The sequence below is a fragment of the Taudactylus pleione genome, unplaced genomic scaffold (genome assembly GCF_031769625.1).
Source record: "Taudactylus pleione unplaced genomic scaffold, aTauple2 ptg000097l, whole genome shotgun sequence".
Classification (NCBI taxonomy): domain Eukaryota; kingdom Metazoa; phylum Chordata; class Amphibia; order Anura; family Myobatrachidae; genus Taudactylus; species Taudactylus pleione.
In genome coordinates, this window is record NW_028284499.1 from 824,362 (window position 1) to 842,494 (window position 18,133).

At 42.0% G+C, this 18,133-nt stretch overlaps 1 protein-coding gene across 1 annotated transcript in view; it reads right to left on the reverse strand.

The window, feature by feature from the left end:
• The window catches only part of ACAP3 (ArfGAP with coiled-coil, ankyrin repeat and PH domains 3), a gene marked incomplete at its 5' end in the record, with an annotated part of 104,316 nt that overhangs the window by 14,967 nt on the left and 71,216 nt on the right, over positions 1–18,133 (reverse strand). The window contains 9 exons of the mRNA XM_088470316.1: positions 641–858; positions 1,841–1,933; positions 2,643–2,744; positions 4,466–4,564; positions 5,412–5,620; positions 11,741–11,835; positions 11,935–12,004; positions 14,866–15,074; positions 17,135–17,246. Of these exons, the coding sequence (XP_088326442.1) occupies positions 641–858; positions 1,841–1,933; positions 2,643–2,744; positions 4,466–4,564; positions 5,412–5,620; positions 11,741–11,835; positions 11,935–12,004; positions 14,866–15,074; positions 17,135–17,246 (1,207 nt within the window). The remainder of the gene's footprint in view (positions 1–640; positions 859–1,840; positions 1,934–2,642; positions 2,745–4,465; positions 4,565–5,411; positions 5,621–11,740; positions 11,836–11,934; positions 12,005–14,865; positions 15,075–17,134; positions 17,247–18,133) is intronic.

Below are 18,133 nucleotides of genomic sequence, written 5' to 3' on the forward strand. Positions count from 1 at the left end.
CTAACATGACCACTCCATCCACCATATAAGTAAATGCTAAATTTATTAAATAGATATAGAAGCCATCTTTATCTAATAGTGTACTAATCTGATTATAAATCTTATTAGGAGGCATTATATTGATTTTCGGTTTGTATACACGTTATTTTGTGACAATTTTGTCTATATTACAACAACTTTTTTATGATAAGAGATATCGCTTCCTTTAATTGGTTTATTTCTACTCAATTATAATATAGGTGATATTTTTCTTTATGGTACATAACGTAATTGAAAAAGTGCAGGTAAAGCTCATATTAAAAGAGATTTCTTATTTTGGACAACCACCTCCTCTTTATATTCTGTCCCAAGCATGTGGCAATTAGGTGGGGGTCTCTTGACATCTATTTTTTTTTTATTTCTAGCAACGCCTGAACTCGACAGGGAGATCTACATTTTTACATGTAGTGTGTAAATAGACTGTGTTCCCAGGTAACTTGACCTAGCAATATTTAGATTAAAACGATGAAATTTTGCCTGGTCTCTTGTACAATGGCATCAATCCACTAGCACCTAATGGTTTTGATGATCTATTTTAACATTGACTGCAGTCCCAAAATAAACTATGAACAAATTCAAAAGGAAAGCTATTGATCCTCACCCCTATCACAGCCTGGATCAGCGGGGTCTTGCTCTCGTCATCATTCACCCAGTTGACATTAGCCCCATTGGCGAGTGCTTCTGCCATGATAGGAAGGTTCCTGGCACGAGATGCCTTGTACATCAACAATCCAGGGTGAAGTTCCCGCAGGTCCTCTGGGTCTGAAGGCTCCTGTTCCGTCTCCACTTCACCACTAGACTCTTCTGAAACCTCACACTCTGAAACCCAGGATAGAGACAGGGAAGCTTCCTTTGTTAAAGAACTCATTACTATGTTGGGTTGGTTAATTTCTTTGTTCTTTCTACTGAGCGCAGCAAAACTAAATAAAACTTACACAAATGTGAATAAGCTTTTGAAGTTAAAGGGGATTGTCCAATTATTAGAAATACACAGCTTTTTTTCCTAAGTAAATAAGCAATTCTACATGAAAGGAGTCCAACTAATCTTAAAACCAGTAAACCACTTAACTAAATAAACCATTGTTTTGCTTTCTTACTGAAAGATTTAGCAGCAAGGGCAACGTAAATCACTTCATGGCTACCCAGAGCCATAACGGCTTCTGTCAGGTCAATGGTAGGAATAGGTAAGGAGACAGATCATCACATGAACAGGCCTCTAACTATTTTGGAAGAGAAATGGGGATGGGGAGTTCTAATTTATAGCTTAACAAATGGTTAGACGTAAAACATATAGGTATGCCTTGTTTTTGAGAAGATATATTTTGACATAAGTCTTATGAGCAACATTCAGGAGGTATGATGGTACTACAGATCACATACAGAGCCGGATTAGGAGAGGACACGGTGCCCGGGACACCTCCTTTCTCAGGGGGCCCGTCCGGCCAGAGCACACTCAGCATGCTCTGAATGGAATCCAGCAACAACAATGTAAGCGGAAGAGAGCTCAGCTGAGTTATAGTTTTAAGAAAACAGAAAGTATATATATTGTGGGAACATCTGATGGGTATATAAGGAGCATCTGATGGGCAAATTAGGGGTACGTGGGGGACAACTTATGGGCATATAAAGTGCATATGGGACATCTGGCTGGCATATAAGGGCATGGGGGACTCTTTACAGGCATATAAGGGGTATGGGTGATATTGACATATGACCCCATCGCGTCTCCTCTTAAGTGCTTTGAGCCCCCCCCCAAATGCTTAATCTGGTCCTGAGTAGATACTCTCACACATGTACCCACCTTCCTCTGTAACACTGTCCACCACAGAGCCAAACACTAAGACGTCATTGCTGCCATCGGTGCTGCCTCCCAGACCACTATCACTGCTCAGACCTGCGGGGCCAACAAGAGAAATACCAAACACTTGTTAAAATAGAGCAAACTGTGTAGGTTGTATTACAGTTCTAGGTCTTTTTGTGAGGAGGAATCAGGAGGACAATTCATCTCTGCGTCAAATAATTTATGAGGCACAGAAACTAATGCAAGCACAAAGGGTTTGTTTAGATAGGGAAAGAGGGACATGAGGGAAGGAAGGGAAATCAGAGAGCGAATACAGAAGATAAATGGTAAGCCCTGTTATTAAATCTCTCATCGTATTTCCCATAAGTTGTGAATCGGTTATTACATTTCATATAGGAGATCTGTGACCACATTGACAACAAAAGTGTGTTAAAGAAGTCCCATGATTATTGTACATAAGCCATTCAATTGCCATAGGTACAACATAAACATTGCTCCAGATCCATATTGCAATGTGATACATGCATTTCTATCTTTAGTGACTAGGCTTGATATCCAATAAGAAAAAACAAATACTGCTGTTGACATGCCCTTAATGTATCAGGTATATATGAAATATATATGAACTGTGTGTGATATGCATTAAGATAATGTATGCCTCACTCCCTCAATAAGGTGCAAAATGGTCGAATATAGAGCATTCGGCCATATTGGACCACCTTGGAATTCCAATGTGGGACCCTCATGCTACTTATCCTATAGTGTATGTAAATGTATGACTTTCTCTTGCCGCCGACCTTACCTCCATCCGGGAGGAACGGCATAGCGCTCCCACCGGGCTCAGCGCCACTGCCAGTCCATGGTGCAGCTGGCAGGGGGTGCTGCGCAGGAAGCTGGTTGGCACCTAAGAGGAAGGTGAGGGCATAATCAATTAAATAATACAATCTTGTGTCTTTCAATAATTCAATATTATGATGATGGAACTACTCATGCAATTGCCAATGAAGTGAAATATTTGGTTTTCAAACATACTGACCACAAAAAGAAAAAATCAGATTATAGGTATATTATGCTACACATAATTAGATCAACTAACTAAACCTATAAAGTTCTTTCAATTACTTTTAAAAAAGTGTTTTAAGATACAGTTATCATAAATGGTCAAAGACATTTGCTCCCATGGCAATTGTCTAACAGAAGGAAAACACAACAATCATTAGTTTGTTGATACTGCAGTTTAAGTACAGGCAGTAACATGCTCAACTCCATTGTCTTACGGTTTTGTGATTAAACCCTCACTATTATCTATGAAGACTAGAAGCCTAATTTCCCGATTTGGCGAAGTCACCATTTTTCAGCATTAAAATCACCTTTGGAAATGATCAATCTTCAGTCACTACATTCACTGGATGCCTTCTTTGCCATTAGGTGCATTTCGCATCAGAAGCCAATTAATATGCCAACATAAAACGGGTAAAGGATGTCCCAAAAAATAGTATTTTAGGCAAAACAAAATATGTTTAAATTAAATAAGGGGAGGTTTAAATGTGTTATCGGGCAGCGCTTTAAGGGAACAAACATATTTACTCTAGCCAATATATGCATTTCTACGATGGGGGGCAAGCTCCAGTCCTGGATCCTGGCAGGCAAATTAGCCTGCTAGAGGCTTCTAGATGGTGGAAGCACAAACCAATGTCCTCAGTGCAGTTAATTGGGACAAATCATTTGCTACAGTCTTAAGATGGGTACACACTTGAGCGATAGGCATTCGTTCAGACATCGGAACAAATGCCCTTGAACAAGGATTGCCTGTACACACTGAAACGAGTTAATTAACGTCGCAATGATCACTGTTCCATCCATTATTAACTTACTACAGGTCGCTAGCGATATCGCTTGGTTTGATGTGCAGCACATCAAACCTAGTGACTATCGCTAGTGACCGCGGCAGCGCGCAATCGCTGGAACACACTGGACGATGTAGGAGTTTTTGTCGTTACGAAACAGCAAATCTGCCCGACATCACACCAGTGTGTACCCAGCTTTATGGGAGATATACATCTACGGCCCCATTCCACGTTTTCTCGACTCCAATTCGCCGATCTGAGATCAAAAGCGCAGATCGGTGGATAACAATGATCGCCAATCCGACGGGGAATCTGGAAAATTCAAGATGTTAAAAATCTCTGACTTGTCCATTCCGACTATTTTTGGGTCGGAATAAGGGAATCGAGATTGTCCAACAGGTTGGATTTCTCCGATAACCCCGACCACGGCAGAACAGGGAATTACCGCGATACAGGCTAGATGTATGGGCCCCATCAGCTATATAAACATGTTTGGTACTAGAGTTGGAGCAATGCTCAGATACCAGCTATAGCAATTGAATAATGCTGATACAAATATTTAATTTTATTCTATACATTATTTTGCTATAAAACTAATAATATGTGTGGTGAAAAATTCTCTCCTTCGGCAGGGGATGGATGTTATGCAGATTAAAATGAAAATGATCAAATGTCAGACTTTTACCACTTGCCCTTATCCCACACGCCACACATATTCTTGTGAGTTATTAAATGGAGATGAAAATAGTGGCTGTGAAGAAGAATGGTGGATACTTACTGCGTGGCCCAGCGCCTGTGTCAAAGTAAGAGAAGAGGGAGTCCAACTCGTCCGGGCAAAACAGGGAATCTCGCCGGAACTTGCGCTCAAATTTGGCAGCTGGGAAGAGATGGAAACACAGATCATTGGATACATGAGTGCACAATGTAAATGCCTTAGGAAAGAAAGTACAGTCATACAACAAAGAAAGCTATAGTGCATTTATTTCACTATCTGTAAAGTGTAGCAGATCTTTCAAATAACGTTTTGATTTTTTCTTTGGATAGGAGGGATTTATACTTTATTTACCATTATTCATAGAAATGGACAGCTCCACCAATTCATTTTTTAGAGACCGCAGACATAAGCATCACTAGGTGAACATCCTATTTTATGTTTCGCCATTAAAAAGATTCAGGCTCATTGATGTAGAGAGGCTTGTCAGATGCACTACATCCAGGGGCGCTTTAAGAGAGGAGGGGGCCCGTGTGCAAACCTCCGTTTCCTCTCTGTCGGCGGCTCAGCGCGGCACTGAGCGCTGTAGATTCTGGCTTCATGCCAGAATCTACAACGCATGCGCAGGTCTCCGGGAAAATGGCGTCCACGCCTACTTTACTGGGGACTTATTTTCTGCGCATGCCCAGATCACTGGGAAAAACGGCTGCCGCCATTTTCCCAGTGAGTGTTTGCTGCTCTGCAGCGCCGATCCGGCGCTGCGGAGCAGCACTTCCGGGAGTCGGCGGAGAGGGAAGTATGATTGCCTGTGGGTGCAGGGCGTGCGGTGTGGGCCCCCCTGGACCCAGGGGCCCGTGTGCACCGCACACCTTGCACCCATTGTAAAGACGCCTATGGCTACATAATTTTATGTTACACACTTTGTTATTGTGGCTTTGTGTATTACCAAGCTACAAAATAAGAACATGAAATATGCGCCTTCTGCTAGGGAGTGGTAAATAGTTGGTTATACCTGAGGAGAGCATGGCTGGAGACGTGTTTCCTCCATCGTGTCTGTACTTCCTCCGCGCAGACGGTACTCTGACGGAACTGTTGTTTCGCTGACACTTCTTCACACTCCATCGCTGAGATTTCCTATCATTTTCTACCTCTACACTGCCCAACCTCTTCAAGAACTTTTTCTCCACATACTTCGCTTTTATCCAGACCTCCTTGTTCTGTCTAAATAAACACTTTGCTTTAATCAATGAAAATAAAACATTACTTTCTAGAAAGTAGAAATAAGTTAATTTAAAACATTAACAAAGCATTAATGGATTCCCACCTCATGAGGATAATTAGTTACAGTACGCTAGTCATGCACACCCACTAAATTCACACATGTGACTGAGATACGAGTCTCTTTGGTGGTGATGGGAAATCTCCTATAGGGCATATTTATCAATCATTTTTTTACTAAAATAATCATTTCAAAATTGGTGGGGGTTTTTTTGTGGAGTTTTTCGTAAAAAATTACTTCAAGCCCTTAAATTTGCAATCTCTAAGTAAGCAGGTCGCATTTTCCATACTTGTCATGGAAAATGCGATCTGTTTCAGTTTTAGTAAAGGCAAATTGTAAAATAATAATGGGGGGGGAGTCTTTGCAATAACAAAGCCATCTATATGGCGTTATGCAGGCATGCCTCCGTTCCCCCTACTCTTGATCTGCCCTGCCTGTATGCTCACAGAGCAGAGCCCGGAGCCAGCTTCTGTGATCAGCCTGTGTGTCTGCATAGACCACAGGCTGATCACAAAGAAAAGTAAATAGTTATAGTTAAAATAGAAAATAATTAAACTTACCTGCTCGCTGCACCCAGGGATCATTCATTGATGAGCTCCTTCTCTGTTCCCCTCGATCAGCTGACAGTTGAGGTGCCGGCCAGGGCTTTCACTGCACTTCAGCTGACAGCACAGATCAGCTGACCGGGTCACCGAGAAAGAGCCCGCCGATCACAGATCCTGGTGCAGGGTAAGCTTAATTTTATTTATTTTCTATTATAACTAGGCCACTAGGGAGAGGGACAGGAGAGGAGGAAGGGTGCCAAGCAGCAGCAGAGGGGCGGGGCAGATTCAGGATTGAGCACAGCGGGAGCAGGGGGCAGCGTATCCGGCACATGTACAGACACTTTCTCAGGGCATTTTTTTGCAAAAAACCCCCCAAAACCCTGGGAAGTGCGGTGAGAGTATTTGCAGGGACAGAGCTTTCTCGCAAGCTCTTTTTGATACATTCTTGCGATATATTAAAAAATGGCATTGCGAATTCAGTCTAATTTTTCTTATTGCATTACCCCAGAGGAAGGCCGCAAGGCTGAAACACGTTGGGACACACAGAGCATCGAAGCATACCCCCTCAGTAACACTGCACTTCCGACTGCAAACATCCCAGTATCACGTGACCATTCCACCCAAGTCACATGACCGCAGCCACCGGGCGCTTACACGGAAGAGAGTGAAGAGACCACTGCACTGCAGGCAGCGGTCCTGTTACTGCCGCAAAGATTCACAATCGGGAGGAAGGAAAGAAGTAATCGCGGCTTAGCCCACAACAAGGCGACGCTGCGCAGCTCCAATCCAACCAGCAGGCACCCCGGCAAGAGTTATGCAACCTCAACAGTCCAGCCACACCAGGTGAAGCTTTTGTATTGCACCTCAAGACAGGGAAGTCAGCACATCCCGGCAACCAGCAGTACTCCACTCCAAGCTCCTTCAAAGCAAGTCTGCAGGCAACAAGTGTTGTCATCCAGCGATCAAACCCCCTCATCCATAACACCCCCCACCCACACCATTGGTCGGGACTATCATTTCTTGCCATTAACCAGCACTACCCCCCAGTACCCAACCTGGAACGGAACGGACCTATAGGTAAGCGGGACGCCGCTATCCTATATCATTGAATGAACTAGCATAGCGTCAATTCACTAACCATCTGGACACTTCAGTGTGCATTTACCCTAATACTGTGTTTCATTTTCTTGTCTATACTCCGTAGTATCGTTATTATTTGAGAGTATATTGCTGTGAGCAACCTCATTTGTACGTTTATTACAGGGTTGTGATATTGTATTTCAGTCGATACAATCTTTTTCTACACCTGTATAGTTTTTGTCACAAATATATGTATTACAATTCTGTGGTTGACACTGTGTTTAACCATTAAACAGATTTTTTTACTCATTATCCATCCAAATCTTTATTAGACCAAGGTACACACACCACATATAGGGGTATAGCGTGGTAAAACTTCGCTCTATATAATTTTTCTTATCACAGCCACATTTTATTTGCAGATAGTGATAAATATGCCTCCTAGTGAGGGAGTGGGGTTTGCCTTCATCCCTGTGTCAAATGGACAGAGGAAGAAAAGCAGAACCAGGGGGCAGCTTACTGCAGTGTGTATAACAGGACGGGGTGGAGAGCACAAAGCACTTAAAACCCTCAGTGTAAATGTCTTAATCAATGTAGGGATCGATATGCTGTTGAAAAAGCAGCACTTCCTTTTCCCATCCTTACTCTTCTTTCTTTTATTCTCCTACACCCATCCTTCATTTTGCTTATTATTTTCTTAATTTCTTTCCCCCTAAAAAATAAGTAAAGAATCTATATGCATGCCTATTACACCCTACTGTTACAATTGTCATACTTTTGTACAATGCATATCCTGATATCTGTTTGACATGATTTATATATATTTTTATATACATCCTGCAACATGCGGCACTCGGAGACTGAGAAATTAATGTAAAAGACTGTGCTTTATTCAATAAATAAATTATTGAATAAAGCACAGTCTTTTTCATTAATTTCTAAATCTCGGAGTGCCGCCTGTTGCAGGGTGTATATTGTTGTGGGTGCTGTCCTCCTGGGATCCCGAGGTGGGCCGTGAGTGCCGGGTCACAGAGTTGCATTATATATATATATATATATATACACACACACACATATATATATATATATATATATATATACACAGAACATGAGTTTATTTCCCTCTGTATGTGTGTATATATATATATATATATATATATATATATAAATAAAAGCAGATGCCTACAATATAACAATATATACACCAATTAGCCATAACATTAAAGCCACCTGCCTGTTGTGTAGCCTCGTGCTGCCAAAACAGCTCTGGCCTGTTGAGCCATGGACTCCACAAGACCTCTGAAGGTGTCCTGTGACATTTGGCAGCATACATTACCAGCAGATCCTTTAAGTCCTGTAAGTCCTGTAAGTCCTGTAAGTTGTGAGGTGAGGCCTCCATGGCTCTGACTTGTTTTTCCAGCACATCCCACAGATGCTCAATTTGAGTGAGATCTGGGGAATTTGGAGGCCAAGTCAACACCTTGAACTCTAAGTCATGTTCCTCAAACCATTCATGAACAATTTCTGCAGTGTGGCAGGGTGCATTATCCTGCTGACAGAGGTCACAGCTATCAGGGAATACTGTTGCCATGAAGGGGTGTACTTGGTCTGCCATAATGTTTAGGTAGGTTGTACGTATCAAAGTAATACCCACATGAATGCCAGGACCTAAGGTTTCCCAGCAGAACATTGCCCAGAGCATCACATTGTCTACGTCAGCTTGCCCTATTCCCATAGTGCATCCTGGTGCCATCACTTCCCCAAGTAAACGACGCGCGCCTGGCCGTCCGCATGATGTAAAAGAAACCATGATTCATCAGATGAGGCCACCTTTTGTCATTGCTCCATTGTCCAGTTCTGATGCTCTAGTAGCCATTGTAGGTGGACTCATAACCGGTATGTGGCTATGCAGCCCCATACACAGCAAGCTATGATGCACTGTGTGTTCTGATAACTTTCTATCGTACAGCAGAAATAAGAGAAACTAAACTCTTTTTCTGGGGGCACTCATTATGTATTATATTACTTCACTTTTAGTGATCAACCCAAAATTCAAAACATCCAAACCGACATATAAAAAATAGGAAAAGAGAAAACAAAAATAGCTCAATATTAACTAAATTGTATAAAATAAAGAATGAAATATAAAAAATTATTATTACTCTGTATTCTCAATAATGATGCAATTCAAACAATTCTGTATGTGGAGTACCAAAACTGAAATTATAAATCACCATATGATGCCTAGATTGCAGATATCTCTCAGGCTAAAACCATTAGTTACAATATAGTTTGTATTCTTAAAATTAGAGACAGTCATCAAGCATCAATTTAATTGCAATTGTATGTTCTTTATAACAGTTTGGAACAGTCTCAGGTATACGTAAATATCGCAGTATGTCAGATAAGAAATTATATCAATCAAAATATCTCCTATTGGTAGGAAAACCCCAGTTACTGTTATTACTTGGAGGATGACATACAATTAACTTTGCATATATGGAGATGAGTAAAGAATAGAAAATAACAGATCCCTCTGTGGCATGTTATGGGGCAGCTGCTGCTCCTTGTGTGTAAGGCATTAGTAGAAGGAGTGAGCGTACCCCATAGTCTGCTCCAGGACGTGAATAAGTGTAAAGGTATCTGCATTTGGACTCACCATTCGGTGGACCTTAATGTTGCAGTGCAAGGACCTCCAATGCAAGTGGTACAATTAGAGTACCCTCATTGCATTGAAGTTTTAATATAATACATAACGAGTGCCCCCAGAAAAATAATTTATTTTCTCCTATTTCTGCTGTGTCTAATATCGTACTCTCAGGGCTGCACCCCCAGATGTGTGATTTTGGTTATAAGTGAACGCAACAATATTTACCTTGAATAGTGGGTAATATATGACCTAGTTAATATCATAATATTGATATTTCATTTATCTTACCAGTGCTCAGGTTCTCCCCTATTCCCCTTCCCTTGTGATTACAACGTTCTATCATAGCTAGGGGGCATTACCTTTTTCAGTTTGTGCTACAGTAGCTCTTCTGTGGGATAGGACCAGACGGGCTAGCATCCAATCCCCAAGCGCATCAATGAGCCTTGGGTGCCAATGACCCGGTCATCCGTTCACCGGTCGTCCTTCCTTTCGGTAGATACTAATTACCGCATACCGGTAACACCCCACGAGATTTGCCATTTTGGAAATGCTCTGACCCAGTCCTCTTTCCCAGTTTTCCTGCTTTCAACACATCAGCTTCAAGAACCGAGTGTTCACTTTATTTTATTTTCATTATAACAACATTATGAATGTTATTCACTTCATCTGTCAGTGGTTTTAAAATGTTATGGCTGATCGGTGTGTGTATTATTTATATCTATATCTTTATATAGTAGATGAGAAATAGAGAATGAAGAGACAGAGACTACTGCACCATTATGAGGCGTTACCGTGCCACACTAAGGGCTATATTTAATATGTTTCTTGCTATTTTGCCCACAGGATTTAAAACAGCAATAATATTGTAATATTGATTACAATACCATTGCATTTAATAGTTTTGTCATTTTAATCGTGCGGTGAAAACCGCTGAAGAACAGTAGCTTTGAAAGCCCATCGCTTAGTAAATATAGCGCTGAAAACACCTTTGTTTACTAGAATCATGTGAATGGGTTGGGTATGGGATCCCGGCGATCGGGATGCCGCTGGTCAGAATACCGACAGCGGCATCACGACAGTCAGAATCCCGACACCCATAGGTGAGTATGGTAGCACTAACCCCTACCCTAACCCTCCCTCCCCAGTGCCTAAACCTAATCTAACCCCTAGTGCCTAAGCCTAACCTCCCCGCACCCTAAAGCTAACACTCCCTCCCTGGTGCCTAAACCTAACCCCCCCCTAGTGCCTAAACCTAACCTATCCTCCTCCCCGCACCGTAAACCTAACCCTCCCCCTAACTGCCGATACTTACCTTCGGGATGCCGGCAGTTGGGATACTGGTGCTGGGATCCCAGCGCTGTCGGAATTTCGGGGCTGGTATTTAGACCGTCGGTATCCGCACGCCAGGTTGCCGACTACTTCCAGTGTCAATAACGATTATTTACTGTTAGGAGTATATTAATAATATGAGAGGTTCGGTTTTACCCGGCTCTTTTTGCCAAATTAGCGCAAGTTCGCATTTACCCTATTGGCTATCCAAAACATGTGCTAGCTGGATAGCCAATAAGATTTGGTTTTCCGATCTGAACTTAACCGAGCCAAAACCGAACCGCTCATCTCTAATTAATAAGAGAGGCCCCGGTATGCAAATAAAACTCCATGAGATGGAGGCCCTCACAACATGGCAGAGCATCTCAAGAGTTCAAACATGGAACTTTCTTCAGGCCTCAATTAGACAACCCTATTGGCAAAGTACAAAGCTACCTGAGAAGCTGTGTAATACTTACCGAGGACATCCTGCTGCTGGTTTTTTCAGTCCTAGCTGCTCACACCTTGCTTCATAGATCTGGTTTATTGTACTGTTTCCCAACTCACACATCAACTAGTGGGGAATAAGAGAAAACCGCGTAATATGTTCATTCTCCTGAATTTACTTATCCACTAAGTATCTCAAGAACAGGCATGGTACAGTCTTACTCACCTTAAGCAACTCTGGTTCCCAGGAATCTAGTGTGAGGGAACGCACTTTAGAACAGTGCACACCAAGACTCCTAAAAACATAAGGAGGATCGGTCACTATTTATAGATAGGGTGCATTTGATTATTAGCAAAACCTGAGCATAGAGAAAACACTGATTTGCATATACATACATAAAATGCAGCACATCCTCACACAGTGGAGGTAGCCATGTTGTGGACTGAACCACTTTTCATGAAAATTAAGCCTTTAGGTTCAATCATAGAGTAATAGAGATTGCTAACACACGTTATATGTTATATGGAGGAATCTATTTCGGAGGCTGAATCAATATTCAAATGCTGACTTAAAGCCAGTGACATCTCTGAAGCCCTCTATGGCTAGTGAATTTAGAAGACTGCATTGCCATAAATATTAGTTCAGTGCACAAAATGGCTGCCTCCACAGCATCTGCACAAGCCATGCCCTTTAGGAATCTATGAATAGCAACAAAATTCATACCTTTCCTTTGATCCTATGTATTGTCCACTTGCAGGATAGTATAAAAAAAACCTCAGATACAGGGGTCTATTTATTATAGGGAACATGTTTCTAACTATTCAGGAAGCCCTTCTGTCAATTGATTGCTACTGCTTGCCTTTGCCAGCTGCCTCCTCTGATTTTCAATGCAAAACATGAAGAAGCATATTTAAGAAGGACAGTGGCTACGGACAGGACCAAATGCTTCAATAACACAATAAAACATTTTATTCCTTTGCTAAATATATTTAAAGAAAAAAATATTTAGATTTTTAACAATGTTCATTATTTTTCTTTCCTAATTTTTTTTTTTTTAACATATCTGTGACTGGAAAGTGAAGTCCGGGCTCCCATTGCAGTGCACCTATGTGAACCTTCAAAGCCGAGTCATGCATGCACAGAGGGAAACAGGAATGGCTGGTGAGGTGGTAAGTCACTGCTGCCAGCCACTATCAACGGGGAGATGATAATAGCTTGGCTGTGCTGGCGACCTTTTATTGGTAAATTGTGGTGGTAGAAAACTTTCTGTCACTGTGATAAACGGTATTATAAAATCATTACTATCAACGCACACACTGATAAATACACCCTTAAGTCTGTGCTTCAAAGCAATTGGTCTTTAAAGATGGCTATATAAATATCCGGCATTTTTCTAAAATCACACAATCGAAATACATCAAATCAGATCATAGGTAAAAAAAAAAAAGATTACTTTAAAATGACATCTTGACAGACATGAAGAACCCGTGCAGTGTAAGAAAGTTGTAGGTGCTTTTGACTTTAATTGCATGATTACAATACACGTACATCAATAAACCTCAATTTCATCCTCTCGTATGTAAATAAGTTTAGTTAGATAACTAGATGTTTTCTTACATTCAAATGATAGACTGCCAGCCAAACACAAAACGTCTTAAGGGGCTCATTTTTCATTAAATATTTGCGGCATGTTTCCTGAAAACAGCTATTTTCAGGGGATACCTGCAAATATTAAGTGTCCCCCAAATGTACTATGGAGGGATCATAGCATATATCTCTGAGATCTGCTGCGGCCCCTTCACTTCCGACAGCAGCCGAAACTCCCATTTTTATGTGGTTTTTATGGGGGAGGTGATGCTGTTGAATTTACCAAGCTTCAGAATGCAAAGCATTCCAGAGTTTGGCCTCCGCAGCTAACGCCATCTAAAACTGGTACTGTGTCGCTGTAGCTTATGGGCTACAGTTTGCAAAACTAACGGCAATGGCCGCTGCACACGGGTGGTGAGTAGACCTTTTGCATGCACAGTAATCCAGAGTGTTGATGCGGTCACTTCAGTTAGAGCACATCGCACTGAGTAAGAGAATACTGATAAATGGGCCCCTTAGCAATTTGCTACAGATAGGTCCTCATACATTTAGCCTCCTTGTGCGTTAAACAGCCCTTCTAATAGCTTCATGCCGTGCCGTAGCTCGGTAGCGCTGAGCGTCTTTTTGTGCTACTTTTTACCTTGAAATGTGTCTTATGCACAAAGTGATGTGAATAGCTAGCACAAGCAGCTTCTGCTGAATAAATTGTTATGCAGCATATTTATGAAAAAAGTGCAGTGTATTTCCAGGCGCCAAAAACACCACATGCAGCACCCCTATCCTCAATAGGTTATACCCTAGAATAACTCAAACAATATAAACGCAGAATAAAATAAACTTGGGGCTATGGTGCGCTGGTGTCAATATGTATCAAAACATTAATGGTCTTATCATGCATATAGGAATAATGAAGAAAATAATAGAACAGGTAGTTCCCTTTGATAAACAGTGCTTGGGGGTTCGGAGTTAATATATTCCTTTACTTCTCATGCATTCCAAACCATATAAAACATAATGAAAAGAAGGGGAACCATAGTGTAATCCATATGCGGCATGCCTATGTTCTCTGTGCGTCTGTGGGTGTATCTGCATGCAAAACGCTACGTTACAGTGTTACAGTCACTGACACTGTAACAGTGTTTCACATGCAGATATACCCGCAGTTGCACAGAGAACATAGGCATGCCGCATATCATTTTAATTAGCAGAATCGCATCACTGTGTGAATAAGATGCATTTGAAGGTAAACCTTGCACGAAAGACGCTCTGTGCTACCGAGGCACACAGAGCTCCCGTGTTATGTGTGACACAACTTGTAGAGCATAGATGTATGTGGGCATATCTGTAAATAATAAAAAAAAAAATTCAGACTGGATGAAAGTTTTGGAACGCGTGTGGACGGTTACATTTGTACATTTTTATTAGACATTAAATTTGTCTTTTTTTTATCTTACTTAAAGCTGTAAAACAGTGCATATAAATATAGTAGCACAGTTTCCATTGTAGGAAATGGTCTACACAAGGCAATATAAAATCTTTCAGCTATACAGTGTGGAAGCAATACTGCACCTGTGTATTCCTGAGCACTCAATGCAAAGTGTGATGCCTAAGTTGATGCTGGCCCATCGGGGGTCTGTTTGCCCACAATCGCAACACTGGTCATTCCCAGCAATGCTCTGCACCCGCTGTAAGATGCTTTCTCCTTTCACGTTACGTTCCCGTGAGTCACTGGCAGAGTCAATGCTACTTGTGGAGGGAGACGCTGTCCTGTCGAGCCTCTGGACACAAAAAATACAAGATTATTTTTTTTAATACTCCGTGTACTTGCAAAGGTTACCTTGGAACTGACACAGACTGCATATATAGTGTTAGGAGCTGTGAGGCTGTTACAATGCAGTCACAATATGGTATGCTGTATGGATGACTATAGACTGATATGAGTAGTTTCAGTCTGTAAACAGGCAGAGGAGCAGCCATTTCTTTTCTTCTTACGCTAAGGTGCCTGCTCTTTCGGTGGTGTATGATGAGATCACTTCTACTGTCAGCGAGAGGGCATTTGAGCTGCTAATGATGGGGGTGATGACAGGAGATGTGAGAAAGAGGGTCCATGATCCAGGGAGAATGCGGAGAGTGCAAGTTTTCTAATTATTCCTCTTTTAGCTGATTTCCACTGATAATCGGGTCATTCCATGTCAAGTGGCCCAATTTTGAAGATCGTCGTTTTCTGACAGTGCACTGCAGAGTCGGTGACCGTTACACCCACCCCCACTTTTAGGGCCATAGTCTTGCTGCTATGCATATTGTGAACTAAAATTTTCCCAAAGTTATGCTGCCCATCCACTACACGATGCGGGGACGACGGCACGATTACGACGCCGTCGTCTCCTGTGGGCTGAAGTGCATACACTGAACGTTCAGACCGTCATGCTTGGGCGATGATTGATGTTAAAAACGACCAGCGGACGCGCGAATCGCTGGTCGTTTTTAAAATTTTACTGCCCGAATTGCGGTCATTTAACCAAGCGATGGAGCGATAACAACCGTCGTTATCGCTCCATCGCTAGGTTTAATCGCCTAGTGGATGTGCAGCAATAGTCTGACATGTATGCCAACCTTCATGTAACATTTTATCAAAATTGGAGATGGTCAGATGAGGACCGCTGGTCCACATGACATGGAATGAGCCAATCACATCTTGGACACTAATTTCAATGGAATGTATTTGGCACCATCTAGGTTTAATTCCTTATTATACATGAATAAAGCAATGTAAAGAGCTCAAAATATAAAGTTGTGAGATCGGAAATGAATGATGCCCCAATTTAAGAAAGGAATATTTAAAGTGAAAACAAGTAAAAGCAATTATTAATAAATGGAAGCAGTAATAAATGGAATAGTTAATAGCAATATAGTGAAAAAATATATATTTTTACTGTGACATGTATGGAAGTGGATCTACAAATATATGTAAAATCTGATACTGCTATAACAGCCTGAGATAGCTGTGCAGACTAATGCAGGATATTCTGCTCCCAGTGATTTTACAGTGTTCTGGCTTTCTGGGGCTCTTGCATTGTTGTTATATAGATTCACAATAGCCCAATTACCGCTTAATTTTAGCATTTAAAACACTGCCAGTGGGTAATCAGCCTTACAAGAAATCCACTGTGCCCTGTAAAACTCTTCCCCAAAGGGACTTATCTCAAGTATTTTCAGTAACTTGCCTGACCTTTAGCACGTACATACAGATGGGTCCTCATACATCTAGCCTCCTTGCGCGTCAAACAGCCCTTCTAGTCGTGCCATGCCGTGGCGTGACTCGGTAGCGTTGAACGTCTTTTGTGCAACTGTTTACCTTCAAATAAGGATTATTCACACAGCGATGCCAATAGATAGCACAAGCAGCTTCTGCTGATTAAAATAATATGCAGCATGCCTGTGTTCTGTGTATGACTGTGGGTGTATCTGCATGCAAAATGCTATGTTACAGTGTCAGCTGCTGTAACACTGTAACATAGTGTTTAGTATGCAGATACACCCACAGACGCACACAGAACACAGGCATGCTGCATATCATTTTAATCAGCAGAAGCTGCTTGTGCTATCTATTCACATCACTCTGAGAATAAGACGCATTTCAAGTTAAAAAGTCGCACAAAAAGATGCTCGGCTACCAAGTCACACGGAGCTCCCGCGTTATTTGTGGCACGACTTGTAGCGCAATGAGGGTAGATGTTTGTGGACACAACTGTATGCACTATCAGCTGTAATTCTTTTACAGGAAGCAATTTACAGCCTAGATTGTTACAGACAGCAGATGGAATGGAAGTGTCCCTACCTCTATGTAGTAGTTATCTGGCGTTTCCCGATAGGCTGAGGCTATACTGGCTTGCACAGCTTGGATCCAGGCTTGTCGGAGCTTCTCAGAGTCGGCTTGAAGTATACAGCTCCTGGGGAACATACACAGGAACATTAAAGGGACATTTAGCCATAACTCAATCAACTCATATATAGATGCAAAAGAGCTTAAAAGACGTCCTGTCTCCAATAATTTTTCTACCAAAGACCTCACAACTGGTAGGCCTAACAGTTCCTGAGGCTCCAGCATTTCTCCTGCATTCTCTAAGTCAGGGTACACAGGTATTGTGAAAGTAAGTAGGGTTGAAAATAGGATTTTAGGCCAAATCTGATTGGACAAGCCAAAGTAAGAAGCCTCATAATGAGTAATTTACCTCCTTATATCCTGGATTAACTTACTTTGGCTGGACTTGGCCTGATTCAGCAAGGAACGCAGTTGCTGATATACACACAATCGGTCGATTGTTGCGTACTTTGCAAGTGTATGCAAAGCAGAGCGCATGCGCGAACTAGCCACTGCGATCGGAACTGCAATCGCAGTGACTAAGCAGAACCATCGCAGAGTGATTGACAGGAAGTGCCGTTTGTGGTTGGAGACAGGGGGGGCGTCGGCAAAATGCAGGCGTGCCAGTGCGTTTCAACGCCGTTGCATGGGCGTGCATAAATTAGCCACTGCAATGCCATATGCTGCCTGAGCTCTCATAACGTGCAGTGAAGTTAGCAATTAGTAAGGTCTGAGCTAGTGCAAGTGTGCGTGAGGCTGCGATGGTACGATGGTCTCGCAGTCTTGCTAAACACTACAGATGTGTGTAAGGTAAGGTGGGCGTTCCTGTGTAGTGCTGCGACGGCATAGCGATCTCAATGAATTAGTATACTATGGCAGTTGAACTGCGTAAGTAATAGTTATTGCATTCGCAGTTGCGATCCATAATTAATCAGGCCCTCGGCTACCTGCAGCATACAGCATGTGGAGGTTGCC